The sequence below is a fragment of the Gobio gobio genome, assembly GCF_949357685.1.
Source record: "Gobio gobio genome assembly, chromosome: 14".
NCBI lineage: Eukaryota > Metazoa > Chordata > Actinopteri > Cypriniformes > Gobionidae > Gobio > Gobio gobio.
The window spans coordinates 38,473,410-38,493,025 of record NC_137107.1 but is presented as its reverse complement, the minus strand read 5'-3'; the positions used below and the strand labels follow the sequence as shown (position 1 = coordinate 38,493,025).

The following is a 19,616-nucleotide window of genomic DNA, read 5'->3' as shown; positions in this document are numbered from 1 at the left end:
CTGGTTGACCAGCCTTGTTTTTTTAGTTATACTGGTCCACCAGCTAGACAAGCATGGAAATTCATGCTGGTCCAATTTTGTCTTTACAGCAGAGAACAGGTGACCCGTGAACTACCACCATTGTTCCTTTGAGCAATGCATTTAAAGGGACAGTTCACCCAACAATAAAAATACTGTCACAATTTACTCACCCTAACCGGTGTTTTTCTGTAATTTGTGGAATGCAAACTATTTTTTTTGCAGAATATCAACGCTGATCCTTTCCATGCAATGATAGTGAATGGACATGAGGGCCGCCGAGCTCCAAATGGGATAAAACACCTTGAAATATCATTAAATAAATACATATGACACCAACTCGAGCCAGGTTTGATGTCAGTGAAGTCAAAAATAACTGGTTTTTGCATGTCATTTGTTAAAGGGATAGTTCACCCGAAAATGAAAATTCTGTCATCATTTACCCATCCTCAAGTTGTTCCACACCTGTATGAATTTATTTCTTCTGCTGAACACAAAAGAAGACGTTTTGAAGAATGTTTCTAACCAAACAGTTGTGGGCCACCATTGACCTCCATAGTATTTTTTTTTTCTGTTTATCCATATTCTTCAAAAAAAAATCTTCTTTTGTGTTCAGCAGAAAAAAAATCATTTATACAGATTTGGAACAGTTTAAGGGTAAATGAGTAAGAGTAAATGATGACACCATTTTAATTTTTGGGTGAACTATCCCTTTAAATCAATTAATTTAAATGTAGGCAAGTGCAAAAGATATTTCGGAGCCAGAAGGGAAATTTGTAGTTAATAACTGTAATAATTTTGATCTGTTCCCAAACAAAACTATCATATGATTGCAGAAAACTCGGAATATAATGAAGAAGTTTATGAATTTGTTTTATGGTGCTTTTTTGTCATTTTTTGAGCTTGATAGCTCCAGTCCCCATTCACTTTCATTCTATTTATTTTATGCAAAATTTATTAGTTTGCTTTTCACAGAAGAAAGAAAATGTCGGTTAGGAACGACGTGAACGTGTGTAAATGATAACACAACTTTAACATCAGGTTACTGCAGGGTTACTGTTCCCATAAGAAGTCTACTGACAGTCACTTTGGCTAAAATACATTTTTAATAAAATAATAAATAGAAATGCACCGATTGCAATTTTCTTGGCTGATTTCCGAATTATTTTGTTAATGCTGTTTTTTTTACACATTCTGTGGTGTGTATTTTAGTTTCTGGTAATCAAATGATGCCATAAAACATGAATTTAAATGAAACGTAAATAAACCGTTCCATTTTTTCCTAAAATGAAACGGTAAAATGCTCATGAAGTGACTCTCAGAGTTGCTTTGGAGATGAAGTTCATCTGTTCATGCCATCATGTATCCGATCCCTGTCCAGCCGATCGGTGCATCTCTAATAGTGATTAATTCTAATAAATAATAATGATTTAGTTTCCTAATTCTGTGAGAGGAGAACTTCACCGTATTGCGTGTTGTATGATTGTATTGTGCGTGTCATTATCAGCATCTGTATTGTTTACTTCTGTAAACAAGTCAATCCAGATCTCATAACTGGAGCCATGCAGGCTGAAATGAAATAAATGAAACATTTATTGTTTTTGCAGTGTTCAGGAGACATGTGGCTCTCAACACGATCCCCAAAGGACGGGTTTTTAGTTCACTGTTGTGCGTATACCGTCTTCTCTTCTTGTCCTATATTTTGATGCCCTCTGTCTGAAATGTGATCACACCGGACAGAAGTTTTTAGTTGTCGCAGTTGGCCTGGATTAGTCAGGTGTTCAGACTGCCAGATAATTTTTGATTGGCTGAATTGAATTCACTCTCTCACTTCAACAGAAGGTCAACGGTGATAGGCACTTGGCAGTGGAAAACCTTGGCTGGGCAGCTTTATGTTTGTCTGACAGATTCAAGCTCAGTTCTTCACCTCTGTGCCTGGGAATGACCCTGTGGTTCCATGCGCTGTTTTCGGTTAACACCCTTTGTGCGTTTTCATCATTTGACTGCGGTCGTTTGACATCTGAGATTCCAAGAAATACTTGAAAACATTTCATGAATTATTTCCATTAAGACAAACAAAATACCGGATTGATATTTTTACTATACACATTTTTTACTGGGTCATTTCTGTTATGCAGCATTCTTTTGAACTCGGTAACATTCAAAGATAAATGCACTTGTGTTGTGATTTAAAGGGATAGTTCACCCAAAAATTGTAATATCTGTCACCATTTACTCACCCACAAATTGTTCCAAACCTGTATGAATTTCTTTCTTCTGAACACAAAAGTAGATATTTTGAAGGATGTCCGTAACCAAACAGTTGATGGACCCCATTGACTTCCATATACATGTCACACTACGGAGGTCATTATGACCTATCAACTGATTGGTTACCGACGTTCTTCAAAATATCTACTTTTGTGTTCAGAAGGAAGAAATTCATACAGTTTGGAACAACTTGAGGTTGAGTAAAGAGAGAGAGAGAAAAAAGAGAGTATTTCCATAAAAATGTGTTTGCGGACTTTCATAATTAGGCACTGGTCAGATGTGATTATGTAAACAAAGATAAAGAAAATTAATAGGATGGTAAAATTATTGAGGGATTTAAATTTGGCTTGCATTAATTTGGATATTTTTAATAGTTAATGTGGCTTTTTTTAACCTTATTCTGAGTTTTTTAAAAATTATAATATCATAATGACTTTCTGTAAATTTATCAAACAGGATTGAATTTTTTTTAAGTCACACACACACACACACGCACACACACACATCATGAAATCTATTGCTGGAGCATATTAATGTTTGCGCTGTTGTTTTCCCACTAAAATTATGTCACTTCCTGGAAGATAATGTTATTAAGGAACTGGCTTTTAGTGAAAGGGATTTTACAAAAGTTATAAAAGAGTTATATTGAGCACACAGAAAATCCTATCGATTAATTGGCAATTAAAATGATAATCCTTAATCTAGTCAAAATATATTTTTATTTATCTCAAACCAAAGTAATTCAAAATGATTGCTACCATATAGAAGTTTGGGGACAGAAAGAATGCTGCTATTATGAACTTTCTATTCATCAACAAATCCTGAACATAATGCATCATATTTGCAAATAAAAATTTAAGCAACACAACTGTTTTCAACATTGATAATAAGAAGAAATGTTTCTTGAGCAGCAAATCAACATTTCTGAAGGATCATGTGACACTGAAGACTGGAGTAAGGATGCTGAAAATTCAGCTTTGAATCACAGGAATAAATTATGTTTTAAAATATAAGAAAATAGAAAACAGTTATTTGAAGTTGTAATAATATTTCACATTTTTTACTGTATTTTTTATGCAGCCTTGGTGAGCATATGAGACTTCTTTCAAAAACATTTAAACAATCTTACAGACAACCCTTTGAATGGTAGCGTAAGCTAAACTAACCAATTTTCATATTTAAAAATTGTGAGTTTAATGTATCCAACACATGTAGACGTGAACTTGAATCTGACCTTCTTAGAAGAAATGACCCAACAGTTATTATGTCCTCTGGTTTAATTTGGAAAGCACACCCATGAGCTATCAGATCAACACTGGTTTAAAACTGCATGTTCTCTGCCTCTATTTTTAAACATGATCTAAAGTTACTATTTGGGTGCATAACTACCTCTTTCTCATTATTAATAGTAACTTGTAACCTAAGTTTGTCTATATTTACACCCATGGCATTGTACTCACGCCAATATGTCTGTTGTAAAGTGGTAAACACCTCAGCGTATAAGCCCAGCGTCTCTTTGCGTAGTCCGCCACATTAAGGACTTGTGTTGTCGTGATTTTTGTAGGATTAGTCAGAGTTGCTGGGGAATGTGACACTCGGTCCCACACCACCTCCCACATAACTGTGAAGCAGCTTTGACAAGCATCCTTTTTATTTTTATACATAATGAAACAGTAGAGGTTGCCAGGTGTAGGCCTAATGCATTCTGGGGTGTAAGACTGAGCAGACGTGGAAGTGCTGGGTCATGTTGCTCATGGACTCTTACCAGCGGGGGGTAGTGGGGGGTAACTTGCTCAAAGTGCGAGAAGGTCACCGGGTTCATTGACGTGAGAGTTTTCAAGCAGAGATGGAGGCAGGCGTCCATGTTGCTCAATTCCCAGGCTGATGGTCTCTGGTTCATTCAGGTTTTTTACTTTTTAGACCTGGAATTCCATTTCAGATCTGAGTCATACTGCCGTCCAAGTGTCCAAGTGGATTAATCATGTCAGTCAATACTGATTTCCAAATATAATCAGATAAGGTTTCATATTCATATGTTAGCTAGCTAATCATGTTTTCCGAGACCGAAATAAAATATCATGAGTACGTCTCTCACCCTAACCCCCAGTTTCCTCAATTCCTCTTTTTATTCTCAAAAAGGCTCTTCACAGCTTTGAAAAAGTTGTGCAAGTTTATATAGTGTGTTAAGTAAAAGATAATGCATAGTCAGGCTACCATTCAAATGTTTGGGGTCAGTAAGATTTATACATTTTATGTTTACGTTTATACAGTTACTCACCAAGGTTGCATTTATGTGCAGTAACATTATGAAATGGTAATACAATTTAAAATAACTTTTTTTATATATATTTGAATATATTTTAAAATGTAATTTATTCTGCTGAATTTTCAGCATCATTACTCCAGTATTCAGTGTCACATGATCCTTCAGAAATCATCCTAATATGACGATTGGCTGCTCAAAAAAAATTTTTTCTGATTATTATCAATGTTGAAAACAGTTGTGCAGCATTTATTTGAAATATAAATCTTTTGTAGAATTACTTTTTTATTGCTTCTTTCTGAATGAAAGTATTAATTTCTTTCAAAAATTCTTACTGACCCCAAACTTTGTTTGGATGGCGTATATAACACCATTACTTAAAGGCACAATATGGAAGATTTTTGGATTAAAACATCCAGAAACCACTCGAACATTGTTATATATTTTGTTGACGCACGTTACCCTCGATTTCCGGTTTTATTTTGCAGAAACCATGGAAACTAGCCTGGATGCCAGCCGAATTTAGCCCCACCCACAAAATGTTTTGCTCGGGCAATTCGGTCTGGACTCGCTCCATAGAGGAGTAATTATGCCCGAACAGAAACTGTTCGGACCAATGAAATTGTCAGGGCGGGCTTTAGACGATGATGGACAGATAATCAACAGTAACGTAATCATCCACGTCATCGAAGGCTCTTGGGTTGAATTTGCTCTTATCCTAAACGGAGAACTTGTTCGTATATGCATTCACCTTCACTATTTCTCTCAGAAACAATGATCGTGTTGGTAAGTACTCTGTGTATCCTTAAATTATTTTATTACTGGCAAAGATCGTTTACACTCATCGTTTTCTTGTAACGTTACTTAATCCAGCGTGCGTGCAGACAGGGTTTCCAAGTGTTTTTGCAATGTCGCGCACAATTGCTACTCAAAACTATATCCCAAAACAATAACTTTCCGGGGGGTTCTCCGGAAAAAAATGGCGTTTGGTTGGCAAAATGTGTTATTTTGGCAAGGTTGCCTGCTAAAATTCGCATTCCTGGGTTTATATAATCACATAATTGGGGTCGCTTCAACCCGCGGACATGGAGAAAAACACAGACTTGGCATCACAGTGCAGTTGAGTTCTGTTGACATTTGACAACTAACGTTACGCGTCGCTCCGTTGCTCAGATTGGTTGTGGGTCTATCCAATTGAGGTCTTTCCTGGCTCGGTTGAAACACGCCCCATAATCAAAGCTCAATGGAACGGTACCAGACTCATATTCTGACTAGAATTGAGTATGGCCACGCCAGGCTACATGGAAACACCAAAAACGCTTTAATATATTATGAGTTTTATTAGACCGGTGAGTAACTGTTTGGAAACATTCATCGACAGAAAACTAATCATTGTTATATAGCTCAACACAGTTAGTCTTATTGTTTGAATCTAGTTTTCTTGATTTACCGCGAGTACCATGTTTTACCGTGCCTAATATCCATCTAGCTTACTGTAGTGTGCAACAAGTCTCATAGTAGCCACCGAGCTAACGTTCAACACACTCAAATAATGTATCTAATATGATAAAACAGCATTGTGTACACATGAGTGGAAAAAGTGGAAACGGTATTTGGCATAATACAAGCTCCATGAAATCCAGGCGTCATCAAGCTACGCCTTTGTTTTGAATAAGCGACCTCTAGCGGTGAAAAATTACATATTGTGGCTTTAACAAAAAATAAAAGGAACTGTTGATTTCAGGTTAAATTAGTTGATTATGTAAGTGTACATTCCTGAGATTTAGCAATAAAAAATGAAGGCTGGAATAATAAAAATGTCACCATCTTCTTTGGAGTTTACAGGTATAGTTTGAACTTAAATGTCGCACCTCTCAAGTGGTCTCATATATTCATTTGTTACATCTTTCGATTTAATGCTAACTGACTCTCAGATTTGAAAGAGACCCAGAGAGGAGAAACCCAAAACTGCAGAGAGGAGAAACCCAAGCTTTGAGGCTGTTGTCGTCTTGACGTCACCTCTCATTTGGTTATTTGTAGGCTAGTTACAGTCTGTAATCAGTTTTACACATAATAACTGGATTAGGGTGAAGTCTAAACCTTCTGATTAATGAGTCACAAATATGGTGAGGGGTAGGGGTCAGTGATTCGCTAATTAATCTGTAATGCATGACTATTGTTGTCAAGTAAGCTGTGCTTATGTTGATGTGTTTCTCATGTTCATTCGAACCGTGCCTCAGGAAAATGACCTTGATTCCCTTCGACATATGTTCCCTGGTACATTTCTTACATCTCGACTGGGAAAAACAAGTGCAGTCTGTCAAGAAATTTCATTCAGAGAGGCCCTAGAGGAAAGACCTGTCTTTTTTTGGGGAAGAGCTGATTTGTAGTCTGTATCTGACAAGGATGTAAGTAACCACATGTTCTGGATTGTGGGAGGACAAATATAATAATTTAGAAAGCAACCATTGTCATACACATATTGATTGACCGATTATATCAATATTATGGGTGACATGCCCCACCCCCAAATGCTAGTTGCACCATAAAAAAAACAACAACTGTGAGATGCCAGACGAACTCTGATTAGATTATTTATTTAAATGTATTAATTAGATCATTTATTCGATTTTATTCTAAGCTAGTAGAATGTATTTAAATTACATTTATTTATAATTCAACAACTTTTACCACCATTTGCCTTAGTGTCATGAACTTCAACAGTCCTCCTGAAGCACCCTGGGGTTAAAGGTGTGGTCACATTAGCAGCACAGCAAAATTTTGTTCGCAAAAACATCCATTGTCTGTTGTCAATGGTGTAATGTTGCATGAAGGACTGCTCACATGCAAGTCACTTTCAAACTAGCCAGCTTTCTGCTGGTCAATCCGGCAAATGTGCATGACCAACTTAGCCGTGCAAAACTGATCATTATTCCTTATGAAAAAAAGTGGATTTCACAAAGCAATGTTAAATGTTACCACATATTAAGAGTCTAGTTCAAGGGTACAATGGCCAAGACTCATTTCATATGGGGTTTATATCGGCAACTTCCTGATTTGTTTGAGTCTTCTTGCACTTGAATGGTTTAAAATCACATTAAAATAACGTTCTGATAGCGGCAGCTGTGGCTCGTCTGTATGGGCAGGTGGGGCAGAGCCCCTCCAAAATATGAATCCAAACATAGACCTCTATATAGAGCTCCGGAGGTCACGTGACCCATTCTGTTTACAACGCCATTTTGGCAGGCAAGAACAGCGAGCGCCACCTTGAGTTTCAAGGCAACGGAGTTCACTGCTCACTTTAATTCAAAAGACATGACTTGTACATAGCAAAACTTCATAGATTAAACATAACAGATCCCTATAATGTCCGTGGGGTGCTTTTCATGTGTATCAATAAAGGAACGGATAGCTTTCCTGTCAGGACACCTGACGCACCAGCTGTGCGCAAGTTACAACTAGCCCAGTTTTGACGTAAATGGGCACTAAGTTACAACTTATGCACTACTAAATATTTTTGTGTTGCACCATTAAACTTAGTTGAAGCCTTAATCTACGTATAAACTAAATATTTACGCAAGCCTCCGATCTATGGAATTCCAAACCTGCCATTATTAAAAATAAATAAATACATAAATATACAAATAAATGTAAAAATAAATATACATAGAAAAGCAAAAAACGAAAATAAATAATTATTTATTTCCTTATTTTTGTATATATTATTTTTTTCTCCATATTTATTAATTTATTCATTTCCACATTTATTTTTTCTACATTTATTTCTTTCTACATTTATGTATTTCTACATTTATTTATTTCTACATTTATTTCTTCCTACATTTATTCCTGGGTAGGGTAATGAGGAGGGCGTGGTTTACCTCAGACATAGCAATCGAGCTCAGAGTAGGCGAGGGCGAAGGGTTGAGGCCACAGTGACACACTGTGGTCGACATACAACAAGTATAGCTTACTGACGTTCATACTTTCTATGACTTTGATAGGTATATGGTCAAAATCTTAAATCTTACTGTATGACATGGATAGGCTACTCTTTATTCCGGACATGGCTGTAGAACATCGTCTGGTCTGGATTTGTAAAATGTCCTGGGCTAACAAACATGATCAGCAACATCTTCAACAGACAGGGACTCTGAAATGGAAGCGCTTATATTTTCCATAGCGGTCAGAACACACAGAAAGGAAGCTGCACATATATATAGGCTACAGTCGACACAAGCTTATTGATCAATGCATTTGGAACGAGACCACATATTCACTTCATATTCATATTTCCTATTTGTATGCACAACACGTGACAAACTACAACACAGGCTATTTCAAAGATCCAAAATAGAAGGCGTCTGTTACAATAGAACATTTTGTTGTCGCGTCACTTCACGTGTGGACAGACACAGCATCACTGAATATAATGGGGTTTTCTTAGTGTGGTCTTATTATTTAAGCCAGGGACTCGCTTAACGACTTAAACATTCTAGACGGAACTGAACAGACTTTAAAAGACTTAAAACCTATAATGCCTAATGTAGTGAAGACTGCACATTGCTTAACTAGCCTACTATTTATTTTTGTTTCAAATTGTTTCGTTTGAAAGTGGACATTTCAAGCTTTCTACATAGGCTATTTAACATGTCTTTGACTGTGAGGCAAGTAGCCTGCTGAATTTCGGTTTATTTGAGACTCTCTCCAGTTCATGTGCAGTGAAATTGATCGCTCCCATGCCTCATGTCACGATTTTTTGTCACATTTGCTTTTTATTTATTAAATCCAGGCAATTGTCTGACGAAACCTTGATTCAAATTAAGATAAAATTGATACAAAACGAAATTCACTTTACAGAAAGGCTTTCTAGAAAACAAAACTTATGTTAAGCAAAACTTACCTAATAACCACCAAAACTCTTTCTGACCCGCTCGCATCTTTCACTTATCATAATCAGATGAAATTAAAAAATAAATGTATAAATTATAGCCTAATATTTTAACAAAAATATGAATTAAAAAAATACATTGTTTAATGGCTACAACAAGTATAGTAGGCTACAGTAGATAAATGTCATGTCTGAGCGGGATTTGAGCGAGCTGTTTTACCGGTGAGGGTTCAGGAGCGCTGGCATAGAGCGGATTATTGAGCTGAGCGTCACACCGGTCCGCTTTGGGGCTCGGCCTCATTGTGTGCCGGGCCGGGCTCAGACACAACGTGCACGGGCTCGGGTAGGGACGGGCCTGATTTTTTTGAGCCCAATCTAAGCTCTAATGTGTTTGTCAATTAGGAAATATGAATGTGAAGCCTATGTGGTCTCATTTCAAATGCATTGATCAATAAGCTTGTGTCGACTGTAGCCTATATATATGTGCAGCTTCCTTTCTGTGTGTTCTGACCGCTATGGAAAATACAATCGAATCCCTGTCTGTTGAAGATGTTGCTGATCATGTTTGTTAGCCCAGGACATTTTACAAATCTAGACCAGATGATGTTCTACAGCCATGTCCGGAATAAAGAGTAGCCTATCCATGCAATACAGTAAGATTTAAGATTTAGACCATATACCTATCGAAGTCACAGACAGTATGAACGTCAGTAAGCTATACTTGTTGTATACTTGGTGTCACTGTGGCCTCAACCCTTCGCCCTTGCCTACTCTGAGCTCGATTGCTATGTCTGAGGTAAATCACGCCCTCCTCATTACCCTGCGCAGGAATAAATGTAGGAAGAAATAAATGTATAAATGAATAAATGTATAAATACATAAATGTATAAATAAATAAATGTATAAATGAATAAATTTGGAAATAATTAAAAGAATAAATAAATAAATATGGAAAAAAAGACATATATACATAAAGGAAATAAATGTATAAATAATTATTTCTTTTCGTTTTTTTGCTTTTCTATGTATATATATATATACACACACACACACACACACACACACACACACACACACACACACACACACACACACACACACACACATATATACATATATATATACAGTGTTGGGGGTAACACATTACAAGTAACTTGAGTTACGTAATAATATTACTTTTTCAAGTAACTAGTAAAGTAACGCTTTACTTTTCACATTTACAACAAAATATCTGAGTTACTTTTTCAAAAAAGTAACGCAAGTTACTTTTTCACATTTATTTGACTGACAGCTCTCCTGCCCCCATGTTGTGAAAAATAAGTGGAGAGGCGTGTGTGTGAACATGATGGTTATTGTAGTTCTAGACTAAATGTGAGCATTTATTTATCTCACTTGCACAATAAAGATTCTGTACTCCTCAAAATGAATAAAATCAGTCAAATGCAAAATCAGAGTACTCAAACCTCAAATATATAAATGTTAAATAGAACAAATATTTTTATGCATTTAATCTACCTTTATTGACCAATGTCGTGCTGCTGACCTTTGATGATTCAGTTATGCCATGAGCAAAAATTACTAGATTTTTTGTTTTTATTGGTAAAACGTTTTTCTCCTGCGTCCTATTCTTCCATTATCCAGAATGGCAGCATATTTATACCTCAGCCTGAGGCCTATTATTTCAATTTTGGTATGAAGAGGTCTTTACATTGGCACAAAAAATGACTTTTTTTGCTATAAAAAACAAAACTAAAAAGCAAGCCCAGCCCAGGTGAGAAAAAGTAACGCAAAAGTAACGTAACGCATTACTTTTCTTAAAAAGTAACTAAGTAACTCAATTAGTTACTTTTTAAGGGAGTAACGCAATATTGTAATGCATTACTTTTCAAAGTAACTTTCCCCAACACTGTATATATATATATAATATATTTTACATTTATTTGTATATTTATTTATTTATGTATTTATTTATTTTTAATAATGGCAGGTTTGGAATTCCATACCGATCAGGAGTAACATTCTTATAAAATAGCAGGCAGACTGAACTGCATCAATACGCTCTTGTTTTACATTACAGACTTGAAACGATTACCGGTTTCACGATAAACCAAGATAAAATTTAATGACGGTTAGTAATATCGTTTAAAATGTAATTATCATTAAAACCGCATGTGATTTATCACGATTTTGAAAACTCGCGGTAAATCTTGTCCAGTCAGCGTCAGTCTGGTGCAGGCACAACGCTGTTTTTTTGAATGGGAAGAAATGGCATAAGGCAGTGACAGCGCCAGGAGATTTGCAGCCTTCTAAAAGGACCAAATCTGAGGCGTGGTCATATTTTGGCTTTTACATAAGTCTTGAGGGAAACTTAATTGAAGATGGTCACCCTGTCTGCAGAACATGCCAGAAGAAAGTCGCTGTAATAGGGGGAACACTTCAAAACTATGAACGCAAGGCAAGTGGACTTTTACCTCAATACCAAAACTACGTCTGGGAAATAACGTGAAGCGAACGAACAAGTTCAGACATTATAACCACTCACACGTGTTTCTATCATAGACTGTTAAAAAATATGGACGTAGTGTCCGTAACATCACCCATTGGATTCTGATGAGCCGTTCTGAAGCGCAAAGTATGGACGAGCTGGCCGTTGCCATTTTGGCAGCACGTCACTCCCGGTCCCGGATAACAGAAAATGGGGAAAGAGGCGGGAGGTGGGCGGAGCTGAAGTGACGCGATGACTAACAGACAGCAGATAAATGGCTATCCACCTGTCACTCAAAGTGGCCACGCCCTTAATTATGCAGAACTTTAATGCTTTATATAATGTAAACAAATGAGCTATAAAAAAAATGCACCCCCCTCACAGTCGTCATGAAGGGCAAAATTAGCCGTATAGACCAAAACCACAATTTGTACCAGGCTGTAAACATGTTTTTTTCTGCTGTAAAGTTGGCCATTTTAACATGGGGCTCCATGAGATTCTGCTCCCTTCTGGAGCCTGTCCCTAGCGGCCAGTCGATGAATTGCAGTATATGTCACTTCCGTATTGGCTTCAAGAGAAACTGCGGGAGGTTGCAGCTTGGTTTCTATTGAGTTTATGAATGCAATGTCTCATAATCAGAGGCGTTCAGATTAGCCAGAGTTTTGTTCAGAGCGCGCGCCGCTCTCACTCACTGAAATCTACACTCAAAGCAGAGATAAACGTGGGATGTATGCAGTTAATAGTTAATATGACATGGTTGTCATAAACTAGTGCTAAGACCCAGAATCTGCCCTACCTAAATTTATGGCCAGGAGCCGCTACTGGTTAGCGTGCATTGGATGTCTTCTTGAGCTTGAATGGTCTAAAATCACATTAAAATGAAACACAGGAATCATTAAACGGAATCAAAATGCACGTGTTTTATCAAATCACTGGTTCTTGGAAATTTGCAGAATGGTTCTCGATACACAACCCTGATTAAAACTCTTTATGTCTAGAACAGTCTTTTACATCTGTTCTTTCTTTCTCTCTTCCAGATATGTGCCTCTTGTGTGTGAATAATGTACAGTGATGGTGCCTTCTCAGACCCACGTGATGCTCAAGTGGCAGGAGCACCTGAACAGCTCCTGGGCAGCGGAGGACAGCGTTCAGACAGCCACAAGGCATGGAGCGGCTGCTCTCTATGCAAAACTGCTCTACAACAAGGAGGTTGTGGGCTTGGCTCAGCCGGTGCAGGACCTAATGGGTCCACGCTTGCCTGACTTCCAGTACGAATCCAGTGCTGAGGAGGAGAAGGAGGAATATCTGTCCGCGCTGCTACATAGTCAACGATGCCTGGCCCACCGCATGCTGGCAAGGACCCCCTTTGCCCTATCCCTTCACCACAGGCTGGTGATCCTCCAGAGGGTGTTCTACGCCCTCCATAGCAAGTATCATGACCGATTCCGAGCGCCTCTGCCCCCCCAGCCCTCGTCCTCCAGTGCAGAAGGGGGCACTCTGGAGTCAGTGTCTGAGCCTTGGCCAACAGGCAGTTCCCGTTCGAAGTCGGGCACGGACGTTCTTATCGAAATGGGTGTCCGAACTGGGTTGAGTCTCCTTTTTGCCCTACTGAGGCAGAGTTGGCAGCGGGGGCGTCTCGAGAACCCACCAGATGTCGCTTTGTGCAATGAGGTACTGGCCACTGCATCTTCAGTCCTGGCCGCACTGCCTCCTCTTTCCTTGGCCAACGAGAACAAGATCCCAACAGTGGGGCTCGACTGTCTTGCGCAAGTTGGAGACTTCCTGAAGAAGACGGCGGTCAGCGGGTCCGGGGCGGATCGGGCGGGTCGCAGACTAGCCCTGGAGCTCCTTCTCTCGCTAGCCTTACAAAGAGGGTCCTTGCGCTTCCTTCTGGAGTGGGTGGAGGTGGCGTTGGCCGCCTCTGCTTCTTCCGCCACCTCTGAAACAGTTGGAGTGGGCTACGAGCTGATCCATCAAACACTGCAACAGATGCGCCAGCACACGGTGCGTTCCTACACCACGCGGTTGACCTAGCGGTCATGCTAATAGCATTAGTGAAGTAATATACAGTAAGACTAATGGGTAATGGGCACTAGTATAGAAAGCTGTGCCTCTTTCACACGCAGAGAGAGTATAGAGTTACAGCACTGAGGCTAGGCTAACACCTCCCTCCATTTGTTCATCCCTCCCTCGGCACTTAAAGGAAATTGTTGTTGCTAATTGTTACTGCGATTAGCACCATAGAGTAGTCTGTATTCCTGTCATGGAGGGCAGGAATGGCTCATACATTTTTGCTTGCTCTAAATAAGATTGTGGCTTTCATTTGACTGGGAGCTCTTGGCCGTCTTCCCAGCACTGAAAGCTGCCTGAGCCACACCAGACCGTCCATGTTCTAATTTATTCATGTCTTAATTAATGGGAAATATGTCTGCTTCAAGGCTTTTGTGCTTGAAGTTCAGCAGAATGCATTCCCCATATTGAAGCAACTGTTTGTTTATAGATTCCCTACTTCAGAGTACCAAGTTAATTTGTACATTGGAGCCAGTATTGAGACTAACTTCTATCGAAACAAAAAACTTTCTTTTCATGATAATGTCACCTAGGTTGTTTGGCCACTGAATAATGCTAACCAGTTTAGCCAATCAGTGATTTTAGTTGTTGCGTTTCAGCAAACTTTAGTTTTTAGGCCACTTTTTACCTCACAAGTCCTACTCTACATGTTGTTTTCTCAATTCATATTTTATTTTAGTCAGTTACAGTACTGACCTAGGTTGCCAATGGGGATTCATCTTGCCTTCAAATTGTTAAATCAACCATATAAATGCAAATTTACATAAAAATAACGATTGACAGCAAGCTCAGCCTCCATTCAATCAACAGCCTATTGATAGAAGTCCGTGCCCTACTTTTATTTTCATTTTCAGTAATCCGTTTCACTCTTATGTGCATCATAATAAGGAAGAAAAGATCTGTCACTACTTCCATTTCGTTACGACTTCAAGCAATAAGGCAGCATTTTATTCTGTGTGGGTTTACTCTTTTTCTTTTTTGAATGATCCACTGTAGCACCGGTTGCATCCACTACAAATATTATTGTTAAATTTGTTGTTTGTTCTTACAGGCTTTCCGTGGTGAATCTGTCAATACTCAGGTGCTGAAGAAAGATGCAGACGGACTCTGTAGCCTCTCGCATGTTGCTCTTTGCCTTTTTGAAGAGGTGTGTTTGTGTGAATAAATCTATAAATGTTCACAGACTGTAATATAAGGTGTTATTAAAGCTTTCTCATGCCAAGTCGGGGAGACTTTGGCCTTTATGAGTCTTTTTTTTTCTTTTAAATAAATCTTTCATCTTTGTGTGCGTGTGTGTTGTAGATCTGCACCCTGGCCTCTAACTGCTTGTGCTCATGCAGCACAGGCTCTTCCTCGTCCTCCGGCTCGGAGAACGATGCCGTCATGGTGTATGTGTGGGGTAGCAACAGCAGCCATCAGCTCGCCGAGGGAACGCTGGAGAAGATTTTACAGCCCAAACTGGCTCAGGGCTTCAGCGATGCACAAATGGTGTGTGTGGGTTTGTGTAACTCAAGTGTATTGAAAACTCAAATAACTGGAAGCCGTTATAAAGCTAACATTAGTTCAAACAGAGACAGCATGAGAAGGAGGAGAAAGACCACTCGAAGAAATTTGTAATGAGAGAGATCGCAACGCTCAGTTTGACGGCTGTACAATAGAGCTTTTAATTAATCAAATTGTTTTCTTGGTAAAGGCATTGTCCGGGCTGTTAGCTCATTTATATTAGATTGACAGTTTTGTAGTCTAATATGAGTTTTATACGCATTTTTGTCCGATTTTATGGATGGGAGTTGGGAGATATTAAATTGGACTTTGGTTCCACTTTTTTGTATGACAGAAAAAAGTTAGAAAATTAAATTATTCGTTGCATGACGAGAAATGCATTAAATGGGGCCCATGACTGTCTTTTTTGTTTTTGTAACATTATTTAATTAAATATGTGTATTGAAATCTCATAATATAAGGACATCTTTTGTAATTGTTTTTCTTTTTTTTTCTTTTTTTCTCAATGTTATGTTTTATTTTATATTTTAAGTATTTGTATTTTAAATATTTATTTTTATTTTATTGCAGTTTTTGTCCTTTTATTTCAATTTTTTTTGTTTTTGTAAAATGTTCCAATTTTTTTTAGTTTAAGGAGCATATTTTTTTACATTTTATTAATTGATTGATTAATGAATGAATGAATTCATATTTATTTATTAATTAATTAATGTATTAATTTATTCATTAATTTATTTATTCATTCATTCATTCATTTATTTATTAGTTTTTAATAACTTTAAGATGCAACAAGAAGTTAAATTTATATAAAATAAAGTGTATATAGTTAGGCTTTTGTAGGTTATTGACTATTTTTAGATTAATAGTAAACCATCTGTACCGATTTAAATTTCTTTGTTTCTTCTCTAACAGAATATGTGTTGTGCCAAACATAGATATCTAATCTGGAGTTGCGTTCCGGCCCAACAGTCTTTGCTTTTTAATACAGACATGTCTTTTCATTATAATTGAGAAATACAATTTAGAAAACAGCAGGCGCATCTTAATAAACTGTGCCCTTTCACTAATACAGTTTAGACATCCTCGCTCACAGTTGATTCAATTCACTCAGCTCTAAATGGTGCTCTTGTTCTTCCACCTGCAGATTGAGGCAGGCCAGTACTGCACGTTCTCCGTATCTGCTGATGGTGCGGTGAAGGCTTGTGGCAAGGGTAGTTATGGCCGTCTGGGACTGGGAGACTCTAATAACCAGTCTATGCCCAAGAAGCTGGTTCTGGAGCCGCCTCGCACTATGAGGAAGGTGTCATCTTCCAAGGGGTCAGACGGACACACACTGGCCGTCACGGCGGAGGGAGAGGTGTTCAGCTGGGGAGATGGAGATTACGGCAAACTGGGCCACGGGAACAGCGCCACGCAGAAATACCCCAAGATTATACAGGGCCCTCTTTTAGGGAAGGTGAGAGGAAATAACGTTTTCTACATGCAGAATGTAGCTTGTTTCTAATTGTGTCAAATCATAGGCATTTATTTGCCTGTGCTCTTTTGACCTGGGCAAGTAAGCAACTTTCTGAACCACTTACAATACCATAGCTACCACATGACCTGAAATGGCATAAAAATGCATAAACACCCTAGCAACCACTAATATTACTTCAGAAAATGTAAGAAACCAGTTTGTGTATTATCATTGCATTTGTAAAAGTGTGCATGTTTCCTCTGTGTGTATTGCAGGTGGTGGTGTGTGTGTCTGCTGGATACAGACACAGTGCTGCAGTGACTAATGACGGAGAGCTGTACACCTGGGGGGAAGGCGACTTCGGCCGACTCGGTACATCACTCTCCTCTTACAGGCCCGCAACATCACATGCGCACACACACACCTGAGCCCTAAGTATATGTTCTCAGATGTAGTGTTGTCAGTGAAATACAATTCACTATTGATTTCTGTGAGGTGGTTTTTATGGTTTGACTGACTGCTGTGCGCAGTATGCACTGCACAGGATTTTTTTTTTTTTAATCCACAGAGATAATTTGTCAGGCACTCGACAGGATGCCTGATCCCTCAGACTGAGTCAGAAGTTCTGCCTGTCTGTCTCTGTCTTATTTTTACTCTGTCTGTCTGTCATGTAGGTCATAGCGACAGTCACAGTCGTAACGTGCCCACTCTGGTCAAGGACATCAGTGGGGTCGGGCAAGTGGCTTGTGGCAGCTCTCACACCATTGCTGTGGCTCAAGATGGCCGAATCGTCTGGTCCTTTGGAGGAGGGGACAATGGTAATATTTCATATCCACATTATTTTGCAATGCGGATATGGGCTATTTTCTGTGAATGTCCTAGACTTTCTCTTAGGTTTATAATTACGCAAATACATTAAAATAGTGTAAGAAATACCAGTTTGCAATATCAAGCAGCATAACGATTTGTTTTCTTTCTTTCTATCCATCGTTCCATCATTCCATTGTCCAATCGTTCAAATGTTCCATCTAGACACACACCCACCCTTGCAGCGTTACAATGTCTCACCTACATTTCATCCACCGCTCCAACTATTGTATCAACGTTTCATCCGCCATTCCAACAGGGCAAAATAGCTCCCATTCCATTGTTCCATTGCTCAATTGTTTATCTGCGTTTCATCCAGCGTTTCAAGCTATCCATAGTTCCGTCTATCTATCGTTCTATGGCAAGATCTCGTGGCACGATGTGATGAGATTTCTCGTCGAGGTGAAAAGCTGTCTCGCGTGATATTGCCATGGCTGAGTATGAGGGTGAAGTTAGGATAGAATATACGTACATTTACTTTACGCCTCCACTGTCGTTTAGTTTTTTATAGAAATAAAAACAATTGAATTCAGGTGGATAACGGTCGCTTCAATTCCATCCAGCTCATCCAACACGAGCTGCAGAGTCGTACGTAGTGCCCCAGGTTAAAAATACGTACTATTAATAAAAAATGTACTTGAGTATGTTTTTAGTACAATACAAATATACTATAATGCATTTTAATACATTTAATAGTACGTCTTTTTCAGCAGGAATCAGAGTTCACTGATCATGTGACGAGAGGACTGACAGGACCATGGCGGAGGATTCGTTGCGCAACAAAGCCTAAGCATCTGACAAATGCCTTATCTTGTAGAATGCACGTTCAGCACCACCGCTCCCTATTCACAGTGTATGCGCGATCGCGAAATTGAAAGCGGAAGTAAACGTGAGCGCGCATTCGAAAGCGGTTTCAATAGGTTATCACTGTTTGAAAGCGACTCCCTGATGCATGCAAATATCTATTGGTCTCTATTTGCACTTTGAATATTGAGATAGTACTTTTGATTATGGCTGCACTTAATAAGACTGGGAAACTGTTATTCATTTTTATTTAGACTGGTTTTATTTATATGGTGATGAATAATAAATATTTTAAATGCACCTGAAGGCTGTATTTTCTAGTCATATATTTCACCATTGAGGATTTCTTAAAAATACTGTGTACACATCTTGTCTCGTTTTGTGAGGTAACTGTCTCACCACACCCCTACTATCTATTGTTCTATCTTCTATCATTCTATCTATTTGCAATGGTCATGAAAAAGCATTATTGGTTGATCTCTAATTTCCTGTTCACCCAAGGAATATTGATATTGCGAGCCACTGTACCCTTTACACTTCAAGTCTTTTGCCCTCCAGAATGAGTAGGACATTGTGACACTTTGCATACGTAGAGCAAGGAAAATCCAATAATGCAGCACTATCAGACATAATATCCACAGACAAGCTTAAACAAGTTTGTAATAAAGCTGTTGCAATGTGTTTTAATGAAGCAAAATATAGAGCCAGTTGTTGACACAAGTACTGGAACGGCCACACCTTAAATTACTGTTGTTCATAGGGAATTGTGTGTGAGTGTGACCGGTGTGTTTGTGTTACAGGTAAACTGGGACATGGGGACACAAACCGTGTATACAGGCCTAAAGTGATAGAAGCCCTGCACGGCTTCATTATCAGAAAAGTGTGTGCTGGGAGCCAGTCATCACTGGCTTTGACATCTGCTGGCCAGGTATACACAACCTCTCATTTATCCCACAGACTTGAACTGAGTAAATATGTACTGTTATAG

The 19,616-nt window shown here is 38.6% G+C and overlaps 1 protein-coding gene across 12 annotated transcripts in view; it reads left to right on the top strand.

Annotated features, from left to right (window-relative positions):
* Positions 1-19,616, top strand: part of LOC307137543 (putative E3 ubiquitin-protein ligase HERC1) — a 93,852-nt gene that overhangs the window by 654 nt on the left and 73,582 nt on the right. For all 12 annotated transcript variants that reach the window (XM_079835264.1, XM_079835261.1, XM_079835263.1 and 9 more), the window contains exons 2-8: positions 12,966-13,932; positions 15,050-15,145; positions 15,301-15,486; positions 16,646-16,957; positions 17,233-17,329; positions 17,632-17,775; positions 19,429-19,556. In XM_079835264.1, coding sequence (XP_079691390.1) covers positions 13,000-13,932; positions 15,050-15,145; positions 15,301-15,486; positions 16,646-16,957; positions 17,233-17,329; positions 17,632-17,775; positions 19,429-19,556 — 1,896 coding nt within the window. In that variant the 5' untranslated portion in view covers positions 12,966-12,999. The remainder of the gene's footprint in view (positions 1-12,965; positions 13,933-15,049; positions 15,146-15,300; positions 15,487-16,645; positions 16,958-17,232; positions 17,330-17,631; positions 17,776-19,428; positions 19,557-19,616) is intronic.